This window comes from Rhinoderma darwinii, chromosome 2 (genome assembly GCF_050947455.1).
Source record: "Rhinoderma darwinii isolate aRhiDar2 chromosome 2, aRhiDar2.hap1, whole genome shotgun sequence".
Classification (NCBI taxonomy): domain Eukaryota; kingdom Metazoa; phylum Chordata; class Amphibia; order Anura; family Rhinodermatidae; genus Rhinoderma; species Rhinoderma darwinii.
In genome coordinates this window covers 40,745,479-40,761,258 of record NC_134688.1, presented here as the reverse complement: position 1 = coordinate 40,761,258, position 15,780 = coordinate 40,745,479, and the positions used below count along the sequence as shown (strand labels likewise).

The following is a 15,780-nucleotide window of genomic DNA, read 5'->3' as shown; positions in this document are numbered from 1 at the left end:
GCCTTAATTCCTGCGCAATGTCTAAAGGGTTAAGAAACTTTCTAAATGCTGTTTTGAATACTTTGAGGGGTGCAGTTTTTAAAATGGGGTGACTTATGGCGGTTTCTAATATCTAAGGACCTCAAAGCCACTTCACAACTGAACTGGCCCCTGTAAAAATAGCATTTTGAAATTTTCTTGAAAATGTGAGAAATTGCTGCTAAAGTTCTAAGCCTTGTAACGTCCTAGAAAAATAAAAGGATGTTCAAAAAATGATACCAATCTAAAGTAGACATATGGGGGATGTTAGTTAGCAACATTTTTGTGTGTTATAACTGCCTGTCTTACAAGCAGATACATTTAAATTGAGAAAAATGCAAATTTTTGCAATTTTTCGCTACATTTTGGTGTTTTTCACAATTAAATACTGAATGTATCGGGCAAATTTTGCCAGTAACATAAAGTGCAATGTGTCACGAGAAAACAATCTCAGAATCGCTTGGATAGGTAAAAGCATTCCGGAGTTATTACCACATAAAGTGAAACATGTCAGATTTGAAAAATGAGGCTCTGTCAGGAAGGTCAAAAGTGGCCAAAGAGGGAAGGGGTTAAGATTGAGGTGTGTGGGGTCGGCTGCAGTTCCCTGCAGAGCCGGGTTGCTCGGACCGCCGCGGTGCATTGGACAATTGAGAAGGGGACGCAGCACTAAAGAGACACTGCAGCCCCTTTATTCTCAGGATTATTGGGCATCTTGGCAGTCGGATCCTCACCAATTGCAAACTGATGCCTTGTCCTAGCAAAATGTTATTACTTTGTGTGATGGGAATAACCCTTTAATGTCCTCGTTCACTACTATCACATGTTAATGGAATGAGTGAGGTTACAATTTGCCAGGTTTTATTGCATTTGACTTGAAGAATCGTGCAGTCTGTTGTACTGTTCTGCCCAGTTATTAATGCCAAGCTGACATGTAATACATGACATTTGAATGATCTCCATTCAGTATATGGACCTGAAATAAAATGCACCGTATTTAGGACTCCCAACGAAATATTCCCATCTATGACGTCCATATGCCTTGAAATTAGGGTGTATTCCCATGTGCAGGCTTTGTTCAGGTTTTTTTTTTATTCAGTCTTTGAAGCTAAAACAAGGAGGGATCATAAAGAAAGATTCTGATTCTCCTCTTATTTGAAGCCACTCCTGGTTTTGGCTTCAAAAACTGCAACAACAACAAGTGAATAAAACCTTAACATGTGAATACACCCTTAGACAATCCCTTTAATATTAAGATCCTGCCCTTCAAAACCATTTATTTTACTGCATGCTGTTACTATTCAGTACAATGTATATACTGTATGCAATTTGCTCCTAAGCTCCCCCTAGTGGTATCAGAAAAACAGAGCTGGCCACTAACCCATGTAGAGCTATAGTGAGAAAATTAATCTGCGCAGAATTTTGGACTGAAAAGGCTAAAGAAGAAACATCTGTCAAAAACTTGATGCTTTGGACATTTTCAGTCGTTGTCATATTTGAGAATTTTGCCACTGCAAATAATAGATTGGCGCCAATATGCATGCACCACTGTTGTCGTCACCTTATCCGTATACTTTAATCCTGCCAATTCACAAATATATGCAGAACTCTTTCTGCTCTTTGTCCTTTTAACCCCTTCCCACTGCCCCCTTTTGACGACGGGTGGTGCAGCTCCCGAGTCTATTGACGTTTCTGTAGGAAAGGCTTATGAGTGCTCCAGCAATCCTGTTACTAACAGCTCCTGTTCTTAGAGCAGCCTCCTGAATACAGCCGGATCGCAGGATCAAAAGGGAGCAGGCGGCATGATCAAAGGGGACCACTCTCTTCGATCAGGTCACTGAGATTGGGGAACCCTCTGCAGTCAGCCTTGGGGACCTTAAAAGGACCCCATGGCTGTCCGCTGAGTATGCCTGCTGTTAGAGCGCACTAAGTAACTAAGGCCCTGTTCACACCGCGTGTATTTGACGCGACTTGATTTTGATTACTGTCGCATCTTATTTTTGTTTTTTAAAGACCTGTGTTGTGCCATTTCTCTGTTATTCGTCCTGGAAATGTATGACACATTGACGGCTGGGCATTACAATTCGCCTTGTCATTGGGGTGTTGGGCCTACAAACTCTGCTACTGTCCAGTCAGAAATGGCACAGTCAAACTATGCTGGGACACACCCCATTGACAAAGGGATTGGTAACACCCGTTTGTCAATTTTAGTCTTACATTTCCAGGAGGCATAACAGAGGAATGGCACAACACAGAGTTCTAAGAAAAAAGATGGGCCGGTATTATTATTTCACATGGAATACAAGTATTTTCTTAGACCTATCAGGAGAGCATGACGGGTTTCTTCATATCCATTTCCAAAATATCTCAGCTGTTTGATAAAACGGGAGCCTCTTATATCCGTATTTCAGCGGCGATCGATATCTGGATGGGGGATGTCTGGAAGATGTAACCGCCTCTGGTTTCTATACAGGTTAAAGAAGACTATGACCGGGAAGAGAGAAGGAAAGAGCAGAGGCGGCTGCGGGGGGAAGACACCTGGATGCTGAACGATGTCACTGAACGCCTGGAGCAGATAGAACAGGTAATGCAGACACCTGTAGCGCTGTCACTTTTGCTATATTGGCCTATACTAATATGTGCCTGAATAATAATTCCTTATATAATGATATTTTCTGAATTGCTCATCCGATCCGCTTACACGGGTTGTTTTAGGGCACCTGTAGTTTCCTCTTCATAAACGGCAGCCTTTCCTCCGGCAGTTGATTCTACGTCTAGTGGATTGTAAATGTGAATCATTCCAAGTATTAGACAATGGACGTAATTGGAATTTACACTAAATCTCCGTCCTTCACCAATGGAGAGCGAGTTGTTAGATTCGGAGCCGTTTGCGCCACGTTGACTGGGATGGAGGACGCCACATAAAACCATGGTGCTAGTCCATAATACATTTTGCGCGACCATTGTTTAGCCACACCCCTTTATGTATTGATGCACTTTTTTTTTCTTTTTAATGCATGCTTCAGAATAAAATGGTTATAAAAAAATGGGGCACGATGCTTTTCTTGTTCATTTTGTCTGATAAATGTACCCCAATGTATATGTAAGTGGCACTGGATGTTCCTTGTTGTTGAAGCGTACCGCCTTACATTTTGAAGCACTGTCCTGTGCCTGCCTATGTCATGGAAGAAACCGTGTGGTCACCATGATGGTTTTTTCCTTTAAGGGTATGTCCATCTTTGCTACCATTCTTTTGCATCTAAAATAAAAAAAAAAAAAAGAAGCAAACTTGAAGTTAAAAATTCTAACCATTTTCCACATACAGCTCCTATGTAGACCAATGTGTTTCTATAATTACGGACTATAAACAAACCCTGTGTAGTCTGATCCTGTAGTCAGATTATCATCCCTCTTGTGAACCTGCCAAATGTAGGTAAGCGAGAAAAAGTGAACAGATAGAGAGGGAGCGTGACTGCAGGATCAGACTACACAGTGTTTGTTTGTAGTCTGTTACCATGGAAACGCATAGGTCTGTATAGGAGCCATAGAAACAAAACAGTAGAAGACTTTTAATCACTTTTTTATTCTACCGGGTGTAGTACTGCGTTTCTATAGCTAAAAGTGACAGATGGGGGGGGGGGGGATTGGTACGTAGAGAACACCATCATTCATGTACTTGTATCTTTTCAGGAGAATTCAGGGCAGAAGAAGAAGAAAAAAGACAAACAAAACAAAAAATCTAAGAAGAAAAAGACCAAAAAAAACAAATCTGAGAAAAATGAAGGCTTGTCAGCCAGTTCAGCCACGGTAAGCAGCCGGCCGGGGAGGGGGGAGGGGAGGTATTTCTGCCCTGTATGGTTTCACGCTGTAATTTAATATAAAAGCCATAGGAGTAGACTGTGCGGCTGAGTTGCTGTGTTTAGTTTGTGAGAGGGCCACTATTATCCTACTGTAATTTCTCTTTCCAGCGCCATTAATCCTACTGTGACAGATGAGTCCCGAATAAATAGGAGATGCTATCCTGGAGTAGCTGCGCGCACAGACCTCCATTAAGGAGATTATTTTTCTTTCAGCGCTCCAGAACTATGTACCTGTAAAACTGCGAGCAGATGACCTTGTCTGTGTCAATTAACCTTGGCGTTCGTCTATGTCCTCTGTCTGCTTAATGTTGTAATAATTTAATCCAAACTACAGGGTAATAATGTGTGCAAACTGTGTCACAGCAATACAACGTGGAGGTTTTACTCTATTCTAGATATTAAAATGACAGTGAAATTCCTTCAATCTGGCATCCGATAATCCAGAAAGTCCAGTACTTTGACTTAGGAAATTCTATGAAATTCTAATTTTTGTAGGATCTTTACCGTAGGAACTATTTGGGACTTCTCGAAAATTCTCCACTCCCCTTTAGACAATGATCAATCTTTTTCTATGTATGTTTTTGTTCAGGATTCTGAGGGTGACTGGGTCGAGGCATCTCCAGCTCAGCAAGTCAGCGACAAGAAGGCTTGGAAAATCCAAAAAGAGTCCCCTGTGAGGGAAACGGGGTCAGGGGTGGAGGTATGTTATTGTTTAATGTCCACGGGAATTGTGTATATTGGATGTTGTAGCTGGATATTACACCCTCTAATCTGAACAGTATGTGCTAGTTTTATGGTTGCTATTTGGCGTTGCTACCTTTTCTAGCAAAAAATATTGGTTGGATAAGAAGGGTGTTTAATCCTAAGGGTTGGACTCGTACGGGACGGAAATGCTGAAGATTTTCAGGGCGGAAAATTCACAGCGAATTACAGTCCCCGCCATGTGGATGAGACTTGAACAAATCTCATCCACACCTTAACGTAGGTTGAGATGTGGAATGGCATGGCTTGACTTCTGCCAAGCTGCTTTCCCCCTCTTCTGTGAGCCAATCCAGCTTTGAGCTGAGACAGACTGGTTGCTAGGGATACTCTGCATGACAACTACAGCCTTTTATATGTGGTTGTCAAGCAACTCATGCCTAGCAACCAGTCTGCCTACAATCACTCAGGTTTTTAGGGGAAGCTACGGGCAGGGAAGGGGCAAAGAAGCTTCTGATCAGGGGGGCTCATTGGCTAGCGCTGTTGTTTTGCTGCACTGGGGTCTTGGGTTCGAATCTAACCGAGGATAGCATCTGCATGAGGTTTGTATGTTCTCCCCATGTGTGTGTTGGTTTCCTCCGGGTGCCTCTGTTTCCTCCCATAACCTAAAATCTTATGATACATTTCTTGGCTTCCTATGAAATTCATCCTAGTGTGTGAGGTGATAAAATTAGATAGTGGGCCCCACTGGGGACAGGGGCTGAGGTGAATGATGACCATCTCTATACAACGCTGCGGAATATTTTGCGCTATATATGCAACACGAAATAAATGACTAACACTCCTTTCTCTATTTCTTCCTGCCATAGTGTTTGTATTTCGGTAATATATAAATGTATGTGGTGAATCTCCATTCCTGAGAATAAAAAATAAAATGATATACGGTATTATGTATAGGTCAGAAATAAAACCAGCTTCACCTCTAGATCTCCCCTGTCACATTTTGATAACCGTGGAATATGCTTTACTATAGGAACAGCTTGGATTTTAGATCTTATCTTTTTTGACAATAAAATGTATGACATGAGCAATTTGCCTGGGTCATCTCTAGGCCGGGCTGTATATGAGGAGATTAAGCTGAATGCATAAAATGCTCCCATGACCCACGTCCGGGTTAAGCTGCCGTTTACCTAAGTCTTGTTGTTCTGCTTTTATTAATGTATATCTGAAATTGGGAGAAAAAAAATTGTCGTCTCCCCACCCCCCCCCCCATTTCCAAAACAGCGCCACTTTTGTCCATTGGCTGTATCTGGTATTGCATCTCACTTGAATTAAACTAAACTGCGATGCCAGACACGGCCTATGAGAAAAGCGGGCGCTGTATCTAGAGGAAGAAAGAAAAAAAAGCAGACATTATTCTATTTCCTGCTGTAGGGCAGTTTTTTTTTTTTTTTTTTAAATCCTGGTTATCCCCTTGACACGTTTATGGCATTTCTACAAGATAGGCCATAAATGACTGATCGGTGCAGGTCCCACCTCTGAAGAAAGGAAGTCTGGTGATTCCCAGCCACCACACTCTCTATACAATTCAATGGAGGTATAAACCCTGTCCCAGACTTCAGGTTGGGAATATGATACTCCCTTGTTAGCCTTGCTGAATTTACAGATTGCTCACGGTTATGGATTATGGAGAATTTGTTGGTGTACTGTAGTGGGATGAGCTACTAAAGTTGTAAAGCGGTTGTCCTATCTGGATTTTCATAGGTCCCACTACTGAACCCCTCAGGGAATGTGCACTCCTGTCTGCACGTTTCACCTCCAAAAATGGAGGGTTTTATGGAGCCCATTAAAATGTAATACAGGTGGCATCAAGTACTCCAGAGGGGGAGCCAGTCTCTGCATTGGTTCTTTGATCTAGCTAATAAAGGGGCTTCTGAGCAGGGAACCCACTATATGATAGACAAATACTTTGTCTGGTTGGGACATCCGTTTGTAGTTTTCGTTCATGTTTCAGAGATTACAATATACCGGACCAATGAGAAGCCAAATATTATGGAATTATATTATCTTATGGAAATGATTAAGAACACTAAACCTGGATATTTATGGTAAAAGTGAACCGGAGATGAGCTTGTCCACACTGTGTCGGTCTGCAGGATTTTCTGCATGTTCCTCAAGAGGACAGTCATGTAGAAATCTTGCAGAGAAAACAGGGGTTCATTTTCTGCTGATCGCTTCCATTTTTGCCTGGTGGAGGTGGGGAGCAGTTTATAACGTCCCGATCTCCTACCTAATCTGATAGGCGCTTTGATGTAGAGAGTTGGGAGAGTTGACCGGTCCTGTTTAAATGGCTGCTGTGTTGTTCATCTCCTCCGCAGAGGTCCTGCCAGTGATAATATATCGCCAACCAAACATGTTATCGCTGGTTCTTTTCTGTTTTTGATACTTTACGAATAGTACACGAATACTAAATATTTGGCCATAGTTAAAGGGGTTGTCCGGGCATGGACGGTATTTCATACTGATGACTTATCCACAGGATAGGTCATTAGTATATGATCGGTGGGGGTTCGACACCCGGACCCCGCACTGATCAGCTGTACCGGAAGCTATGCAGGGGTCAGTGCCGGAAGCAGATTTCTCCGGTCACTGTATACCGGACGTGCTGGGTTACTGCAGCTCTGCCCCTATTCACTTGAATAAGAACACAGCTGCAGCACGGCCGCTATACAGTGGTCAGAGCCCTCTGCTTCCGGCACCGATTCCTGCATAGCTTCTGGGGCCCCGAAGCAGCTGGTACAGCTGACCGATGCGGGGTCCAGGTGTCTGATCCTATCCTGTGGATAGGTCATCAGTATGAAAACAACACCCCCTGCCTGGAGAACCGCTTTCATATGTGATGGCTTTGTGGATGTGTGGAGGGAGAGTTACTGACCTACTCACAGTCTGATGTCTGGATATTTTTTTGCACTATGCTCCATTTTTCCCTATTGTATGTGGTTTATATCTGATATGTATGTGTGACGTATGGAGCTTAAGATGCATGCAATGTCCTGCTGACTCGCCAGCCACTTAGGTACCTGACAGTTTTTCGTGTGGTCCGCTGAAGCTTTTTACCCAAAAGACCAGAGATTGTCTCTGTTTTGTAATGCTAAACGAACCCGTGTTTCCATTTCAGAGGGATGAGTGGATGACCTTAGACTTTATGTCTTTGAAAGCGACATCAACAGCCGCATTAAGAGCCGAAAGACAGAAAGAAAAAACAGTGGAGCGTGAACAAGCCGAAGCTGTAGAAAAGGTAACAGAGTCGTTCATCTGAAAGAGCGTGGACTGTGTAATTGCATTGTAAATTTCTACTTGCAAATTTATGGATTATGGTGTTAGGCTAGATTCACACGGGCATTTCGCATCTCGGACGTGAAAAACTGCAGTTTTTTCACGTCTGAGGTGCATCTGTGCTCTGCCGGACGCGATATCACGCATCCCCTCATAGACTAGAGTCTAGGGAGCGATGCGTGAAGTGTAAAATAATAGGACATGTCCTGTATTCTCAAAGACGCTTCACCCTGTCCGTTCAAACAACAGCCGTGTGAACAGCCACATTGAATTATATAGGTCCCTGTGACGGCCGTTGTTTCAGCAGCCGTCACACAGGCATATTACACTTTCGCCTGAATAAGGCCCTAGTGTGTAGATGGTTTGTTTTTTCCGAGGCAAGAACTAGATGTGAAATTTGGGGGGTGGGGCTCCACCCATCACAGAAAAGAGCTGTACCTCGAAAAAAACAACTCACTAAAAGTCCTTTTTTTTTTTGTTTATATAATTAGAAACTCAGTTTAGTAATTTCTTAGTTATCTGTTTGTTGGAGCACTCGGTGACCACCAATGTGGCCGCCATTATCGCTCCCAAATGGATTGTCACCTAGAGTCCTGAACAACAAATATGGCTAGTTCTAGAATGTGGGGATTTATTGATGAAAAGCTGGGCACACTAGCCGCCCCCAATACTTTATCTCTTATATCATATATAAAAACATGGCAGATGAAATTTAATGTTCATGAATGCGCCTAGGATGCAATAATAGCAGTAATTCATATGCATTAAATGGAATAAAACTGGGGATAATGGAACAAGAGAAGGACCTGGGTATTCTGGTAACAAATAAGCTAAGCAGCACTCAATGTCAAGCAGCAGCTGCAAAAGCAAATAGGATTTTAGGGTGTATAAAAAGAGAGATTAAACATCCATGATTCAAATGTAATATTACCCTTCTATAAATCCCTTGTAAGGCCACATCTTGAATATGGAATTCAGTTTTGGGCTCCACATTGTAAAAAGGATATAGTAGAACTGGAGAGGGTTCAAAGGCAACTAGATTATTAAATGGGACGGGAGGTGTCGCTTACAGTGAAATTCTAGAAAATTAGGCTCGTTCAGCTTGGAAAAAGGACATCTTAGAGGGGATCTTATTAACATGTATAAATATTTGTGTGGTCAATACAGAGAACTAGCACATGATCTGTTCCTTCCAAGGACTCTACAAAGGAGCAGGGAACATCCATTGCGGGAGGAAGAAAGATGTTTCAGACATCAATATAGGAAAGGGTTCTTTACAGTTAGAGTGGTCAAGCTATGGAATGCCCTACCCCAAGAGGTAGTGATGGCAGATACTATGTCAGCATTTAAAAAAAGGCTAGATGATTATTTACTGACATATGGCACTGAAGGTTATAATTAATCAAGCAATGAATGACGGGTAATTTATTGAGAAAGGTTGAACTTGATGGAACTGTGACTTTTTCAACTTATGTAACGATCTCCAGCTCCTGAAACCTTTTCATACACCTGACTGTGTATATGGATGATATTAGCTGCTTTGATTTGTGATCACGATTATGGTGATTGATAGTAGAGGCGTGGCTGTGACTACCTTATTGTTACTATACATGGGCCTCATTTATCAAAACTGTCTAAGAGAAAAGCTGAGCTTGTTTTCACTTTGCCAGTCCTCTAGACCATCTACTCAGCAACCTAAAGGTGTTGTCTAGTTTAGTAAACCTATTTTCATACCCCCTATTAGGGAATTCTGAGTTAATAGAGTGGGATCCCCTGTTCAGGATCCTCATTTCTTGACTAGAGTGCAGATGGTTATAAAGAGCGTCTCTTGCTCTGGAGGACCTGTCCTGTCCTGCGTTTATACAGACAACCCATTGATATGAATGAACACTGTGTAATGCCCTATTTCTTCTGTGCTGGCACTGCAGGGAAATTCAACACTTACTGCCAGGTTTCCCCACAGATTACAGCTGATCGCTAAGTGTCCTAGTAGGAGGGTAAACTTTGTGATTTGCTTGATATTAAGGGACCCTTCTAACAAGTAGCGATTGTCCAAAGCAGGCAACCACTTTGAAGAGCATCGATGACCCGACAGAGTTCTTTGGTTTAGGTAATCTACAAGATGTGGGGTAGGGTGATCGTGGGTGCACAGCGCAGTAGGCAAATACTCCTTTTTCTAATGATAATTGCTTTAATTTGCCTGCTCACAGTGCCAGCCCCATGGAAAGTAAATGGAGAATAAATCAACAGGAACAAAGCAGTGTAGCATCAGGTATAGGCGCCAGGTTCGGGAGGACAAGGAAACGCGTTGACAGGTGAATGATCAATGTAATCATTTATTTGAACGACAACGCGTTTCTGGACCGAACTGGTCCCTTCATCAGGTCACCTGACGATCATTGACTTGTCAACTCGTTTCCTTGTCCTCCCGAGCCTGGCGCCGATACCTGATGCTATACTGCTTTATTCCTATTGATTTATTCTCCATTTGCTCCGTCCCTGGTACGAAGGAATCTACCACCGAGGGACTGCAGTGGGTGGCAGCCTGCAACCAACACCACTTCATTCCACGTATAGCCTCGGAGGAGCGCCACTGATCCCTCACCTTTTTCATTCCATTGTGCAACATGGAAAGTAAATGGAACTGTGGCCGAGCATTTGCAGTACTGCTCCATTCACATAGGACACTCGGGGACCCGTTCTTCGTATTGATGGGGTCCATCGGTCGGACCCCCACCCATCAGACTTTTATCACCTATCCTGTGGGTAAGTGATAAATGATTATGGGACATCCCCTTTAACAAAACAAAAAACAATGCAATGTACTTTGAAAATATTTCCGTGTGCCTGCGCCAGTTTCTTTTGCTTTCGTGCCTTCTGTGACCTCATCAGTGACGCTTATTCTCTAACCCTCAGCAATCAGCCCAGGGAAGCTGCGAGCATCTGCTCATTACATGGCACCCGTTGCAGTGCATGGAAATTAAGTCTGGCTCATAGTCTCATCGACCCCCTCCTATGGGACATCCTCATGCTCTAATAGGACAGTCCCTTTAATTCTATTTAATACATTAATGTCTTTCCCTCCCGCCTTTCGTGCTTACCCCTCATCTTTCTAGAATGATCCGTGTGTAATTCCGTGCGGTGATGCTGAATATTGTTTGCCTTTGAATATAAACATGACCCGCGTGCTGCGTTGGGGGTTATCCTTCCCTGGCGTTTCTCTGTTCTGCTGCTTCTGTGACCAAGGAGCTTTAATATTCGTGCTGACAATATTTGTCTCTCGCTATGGTTCTTTCAAGGTCGTGCGTCACGCAGCCTGAATATCATTGGCCCAGCAAAAACATTCTTCTTTGTTTATTTATCTGCTCTACATTATCGCCATGAGTTAGAACTAGAATTATGAATTCTTTTTGATCTACCTAAATAAATTGACATTATATTCTTAAAGGGACAGTAAAATTACAAAGTAAAGCCATAAAAAAATACAGGCAGCTTTTAGTATTTTATTCTCCCATTCCCATGATGCACTGTCTCGTATCACTATCCAGTGGATAAAAAGGAATATCAAGTATTCTATATGTGCCCGGGAGGTGTATTTTGTCATAAGCACATCGATCACTAAGTTTTGGTTTGTGTGAAGAGTGAGGGATTGTAGTAGTAACTTTGACTTGGAAGCCTCGTCTACGTGTACAGACCACCCTTAGAAACCTAGTGTAATTCCTCTTTAAAACAACATGTCGCACTTGAGTAGCATTACTGATACATTGTTTTACTGTTTTTAAACCCAGTTTGTATTATATAATGTTTTCTTTATTCCTATAAATAGCTGCTTTCCAAATTCTGTTGGTTGTCCTTGGAAACAGACAGCAGTTTAGCTCCACCTCGCTGTCAGTCATGTGACCGCACAGTTTAGCTCTGTGTAATTAATCTGAGCATTGCTCTCCTGACAAAGGAAACTGGCAGAATTCTGAATCTAGCTTTATAGCTAAATGGAAAGTAAACATCATGTAACTCCAAAAACAATCATTACATAGTGACTGAAAAAAGATAGAGGTCCATCAAATTCAACCTCTTAGATCAATTACATCAATTGGTTATAAATAATTTATAACTCTCAATGCCATTAGATAAGTATCTAGCCTTTTTTAATGTTATCATTGTATTTGCCATTCCATAGTTTAACTGCTCTAACTGTAAAGAACCCTTTCATATATGGATATCTGATTTGCCTTTCCTCCTCCCTTAAATATTTTATCATGGTTCGTTGTACAGTTTTTAGAATCAATAAATCATGTGCCAGTTCTGTGTATTAACCACACACACATTTATCCATGTTAAAGGGGTTCTCTAGGCATGGGACGGTTTTTCATACTGATGGCCTAACCACAAGATAGGTCATCAGTATATGATCAGTGGGGGTTCGACCATAGGGCTGGGCAGTTAATCGAAAAAAAAACGAAACCAAAATTCAGTGCAATTAACAATCGTCATCTTGCGTAAATCTGGTTCTTTGATTATTTTTTCCCGGTTTGAACTGTATCTGTCCTCTGTCCATCAGGTCCTTGTTCTACCATTCACTAAATATTCAATGGTTTAGCATGTAATTAGGGGGAGTTATGCAAAAAGGGGTGTGGCCTAAATAATCGTTCATTAATCATAATCGGGGTTACATGATCAATTAATCGTGATTTTGATTTAGGTCCTAATCGCCCAGCCATAGTCCGGCACCCGGACCTGCACTGATCATCTGCTTTCGGCACCGCAAGTTATGCTGTGGTCAGTGCCGAAAGCAGAAGACTACGACCACTGTATAGCGGCCGTCCTGCAGTAGTGCAGCTCTGCTCCTATTCTAGTGAATAGGAGCAGAGCTGCATTAACCCTATCCTGTGAATAGGTCATCAGTATGACAAACCGTCCCATGCCTGGACAACCCCTTTAATAAGATAAGAAATCACCTCTGAGTATTTTTTCCCAATCGGAACAAGCCGGATTTTTCTGTCTCACTGTAACAATTCTATCTAACAATCTAGTAACCTATATCCTTTATACTTTATGGGATCTCAAACTGAATCCCGTATTCGAGATGTGGTCTATAGAGGGGTAATATTAGAATGGGATCACTTGTTATATCTTTTTAGACAACCTAACATTTTATTTACTTTTGCAGTGTCTGCTTGGCATTGAGTACTGCTGCTTCGCTTACTTGTAACCAGAATACTCAGCTTCTTTTCTTGTTCTTCTATCTCTATTTGCGTTCCATTTAATATACACTACCGTTCAAAAGTTTGGGGTCACCCAGACGATTTTGTGTTTTCCATGAAAACTCACACTTATATTTATCAAATGAGTTGCAAAATGACTAGAAAATATTGTCAAGACATTGACAAGGTTAGAAATAATGATTTTTATTTGAAATAATAATTTTCTCCTTCAAACTTTGCTTTCGTCAAAGAATGCTCCATTTGCAGCAATTACAGCATTGCAGACCTTTGGCATTCTAGCTGTTAATTTGCTGAGGTAATCGGGAGAAATTTCACCCCATGCTTCCAGAAAGCCCTCCCACATGTTGGATTGGCTTGATGGGCACTTCTTGCGTACCATAAGGTCAAGCTGCTCCCACAACAGCTCTATGGGGTTGAGATCTGGTGACTGCGCTGGCCACTCCATTACAGATAGAATACCAGCTGCCTGCTTCTTCCCTAAATAGTTCTTGCATCATTTGGAGGTGTGCTTTGCGTCATTGTCCTGTTGTAGGATGAAATTGGCTCCAATCAAGCGCTGCCCACAGGGTATGGCATGGCGTTGCAAAATGGAGTGATAGCCTTCCTTATTCAAAATCCCTTTTACCTTGTACAAATCTCCCACTTTACCAGCACCAAAGCAACCCCAGACCATCACATTACCTCCACCATGCTTGACAGATGGCATCAGGCACTCTTCCAGCATCTTTTCAGTTGTTCTGCATCTCACAAATGTTCTTCTGTGTGATCCAAACACCTCAAACTTCGATTCGTCTGTCCATAACACTTTTTCCCAATCTTCCTCTGTCCAATGTCTGTGTGCTTTTGCCCATATTAATCTTTTCCTTTTATTAGCCAGTCTCAGATATGGCTTTTTCTTTGCCACTCTGCCCTGAAGGCCAGCATCCCGGAGTCGCCTCTTCACTGTAGACGTTGACACTGGCGTTTTGCGGGTACTATTTAATGAAGCTGCCAGTTGAGGACCTGTGAGGCGTCTATTTCTCACACTAGAGACTCTAATGTACTTGTCTTGTTGCTCAGTTGTGCAGCGGGGCCTCCCACTTCTCTTTCTATTCTGGTTAGAGCCTGTTTGTGCTGTCCTCTGAAGGGAGTAGTACACACCGTTGTAGGAAATCTTCAGTTTCTTGGCAATTTCTCGCATGGAATAGCCTTCATTTCTAAGAACAAGAATAGACTGTCGAGTTTCACATGAAAGCTCTCTTTTTCTAGCCATTTTGAGAGTTTAATCAAACCCACAAATGTAATGCTCCAGATTCTCAATTCGCTCAAAGGAAGGTCCGTTTTATAGCTCCTCTAAACAGCAAAACTGTTTACAGCGGTGCTAACATAATTGCACAAGGGTTTTCAAGTCTTTTCTAATCATCCATCCAACGGTTATAGGATGCCAACTCTCCCACCGGAGAAGGTTGTTGGTCGCTGTGTCCTTTCTATAAATGCTGGTTTGAATGCATCCTTGCTCCGTCTTAAAGATGTTGATATCGAGAAACATAATTTTGCTATAATGAATCTCTGAGGTAAAGTAGAGTCCCATCTCCTTCACATAGTTCTCCGGTGGGAGATTTGGCATCCCACAACGTTGAGGAAGGGGATACCAAAGGGGCAGTACTTGAGGGCACGGAGAAATTGTTCTATGATCTCTGACTTTGGGGTCGCTGCATCTGATCTGAAAAACAAATTTCTCCGTAGAGGATATCCTCAAGGAGTCCTTAGACCAGCATAAGAATGCCCTTGGCTGTATACAGGAGGGGGAAGAACATTAGAGATCAGGTGGTGCACAGCCATCTGCAGCCACCCATACAGACATCTTGGCTGACACATGGCGTAAAGGGAACGTTTAAATGTGGGTCATGTAGGGCCTGTGAATCCATATTGTGCTGAATTAATTTTTCTAGTAATACCACGGGAAAGATATATGAGAACAAATCCTTAATCAATTGCAAAACCAGGGGGATTGTTTACCTCATAACCTGTGGATGTGGGTTTCAATATGTGGGGAAGACTATCAGAGAATTCAGGAGGAGGATTATGACTATATTGGTGACATACGAAGAAGCGAGGATACTCCGGTGGCATGACATGTGTGGGAATGTCACCGGGGGGATGCAGCCGCTCTTAAATTTCAGGGCATTGAGCAGATACGACCATCGATCAGGGGGGTTGTTTGGATAAGCGGATCTTACAAAAAGAGGCACAATGGATATTCCGCATGCACACCATTAAACCTGCGGGTCTTAATGAACAGATCTCGTACACCTTCTTCCCCTAACTACTTTTTGTCTTTTTCGCTGATCTCTTGATAGGGTCCCCTCCCCCCTTGCCCCCATGTAGTGGCATGTGACGTCCCTCCTCTTTATATCTTAAGCCCTCTGTATTTACTATGAGGACTTTTATAGCGGAGGATGCTCATTAGCATAGACCCTTTAATTGTACTCATGGTCTCTGGCCCGCCCTTTGCTGGGCGTATGTGTATTTTCACTGACCCTTTGATCATTTTGCCCTATTTGCAATAGTGGCAATGATCTGCCATCTAGTTTCTACGCTCACCCTGCTGCCACTGTTATTCTCACAGTGGACATTTGTATGGCCGCCTATTGATCCCTGGTTACTAG

General features: G+C 42.5%; 1 protein-coding gene across 2 annotated transcripts in view; it reads left to right on the top strand.

Annotated features, from left to right (window-relative positions):
* Positions 1-15,780, top strand: part of CWF19L2 (CWF19 like cell cycle control factor 2) — a 128,320-nt gene that overhangs the window by 10,995 nt on the left and 101,545 nt on the right. For both annotated transcript variants that reach the window (XM_075851586.1, XM_075851585.1), the window contains exons 2-5: positions 2,489-2,599; positions 3,706-3,822; positions 4,465-4,575; positions 7,753-7,872. In XM_075851586.1, the coding sequence (XP_075707701.1) occupies positions 2,489-2,599; positions 3,706-3,822; positions 4,465-4,575; positions 7,753-7,872 (459 nt within the window). The remainder of the gene's footprint in view (positions 1-2,488; positions 2,600-3,705; positions 3,823-4,464; positions 4,576-7,752; positions 7,873-15,780) is intronic.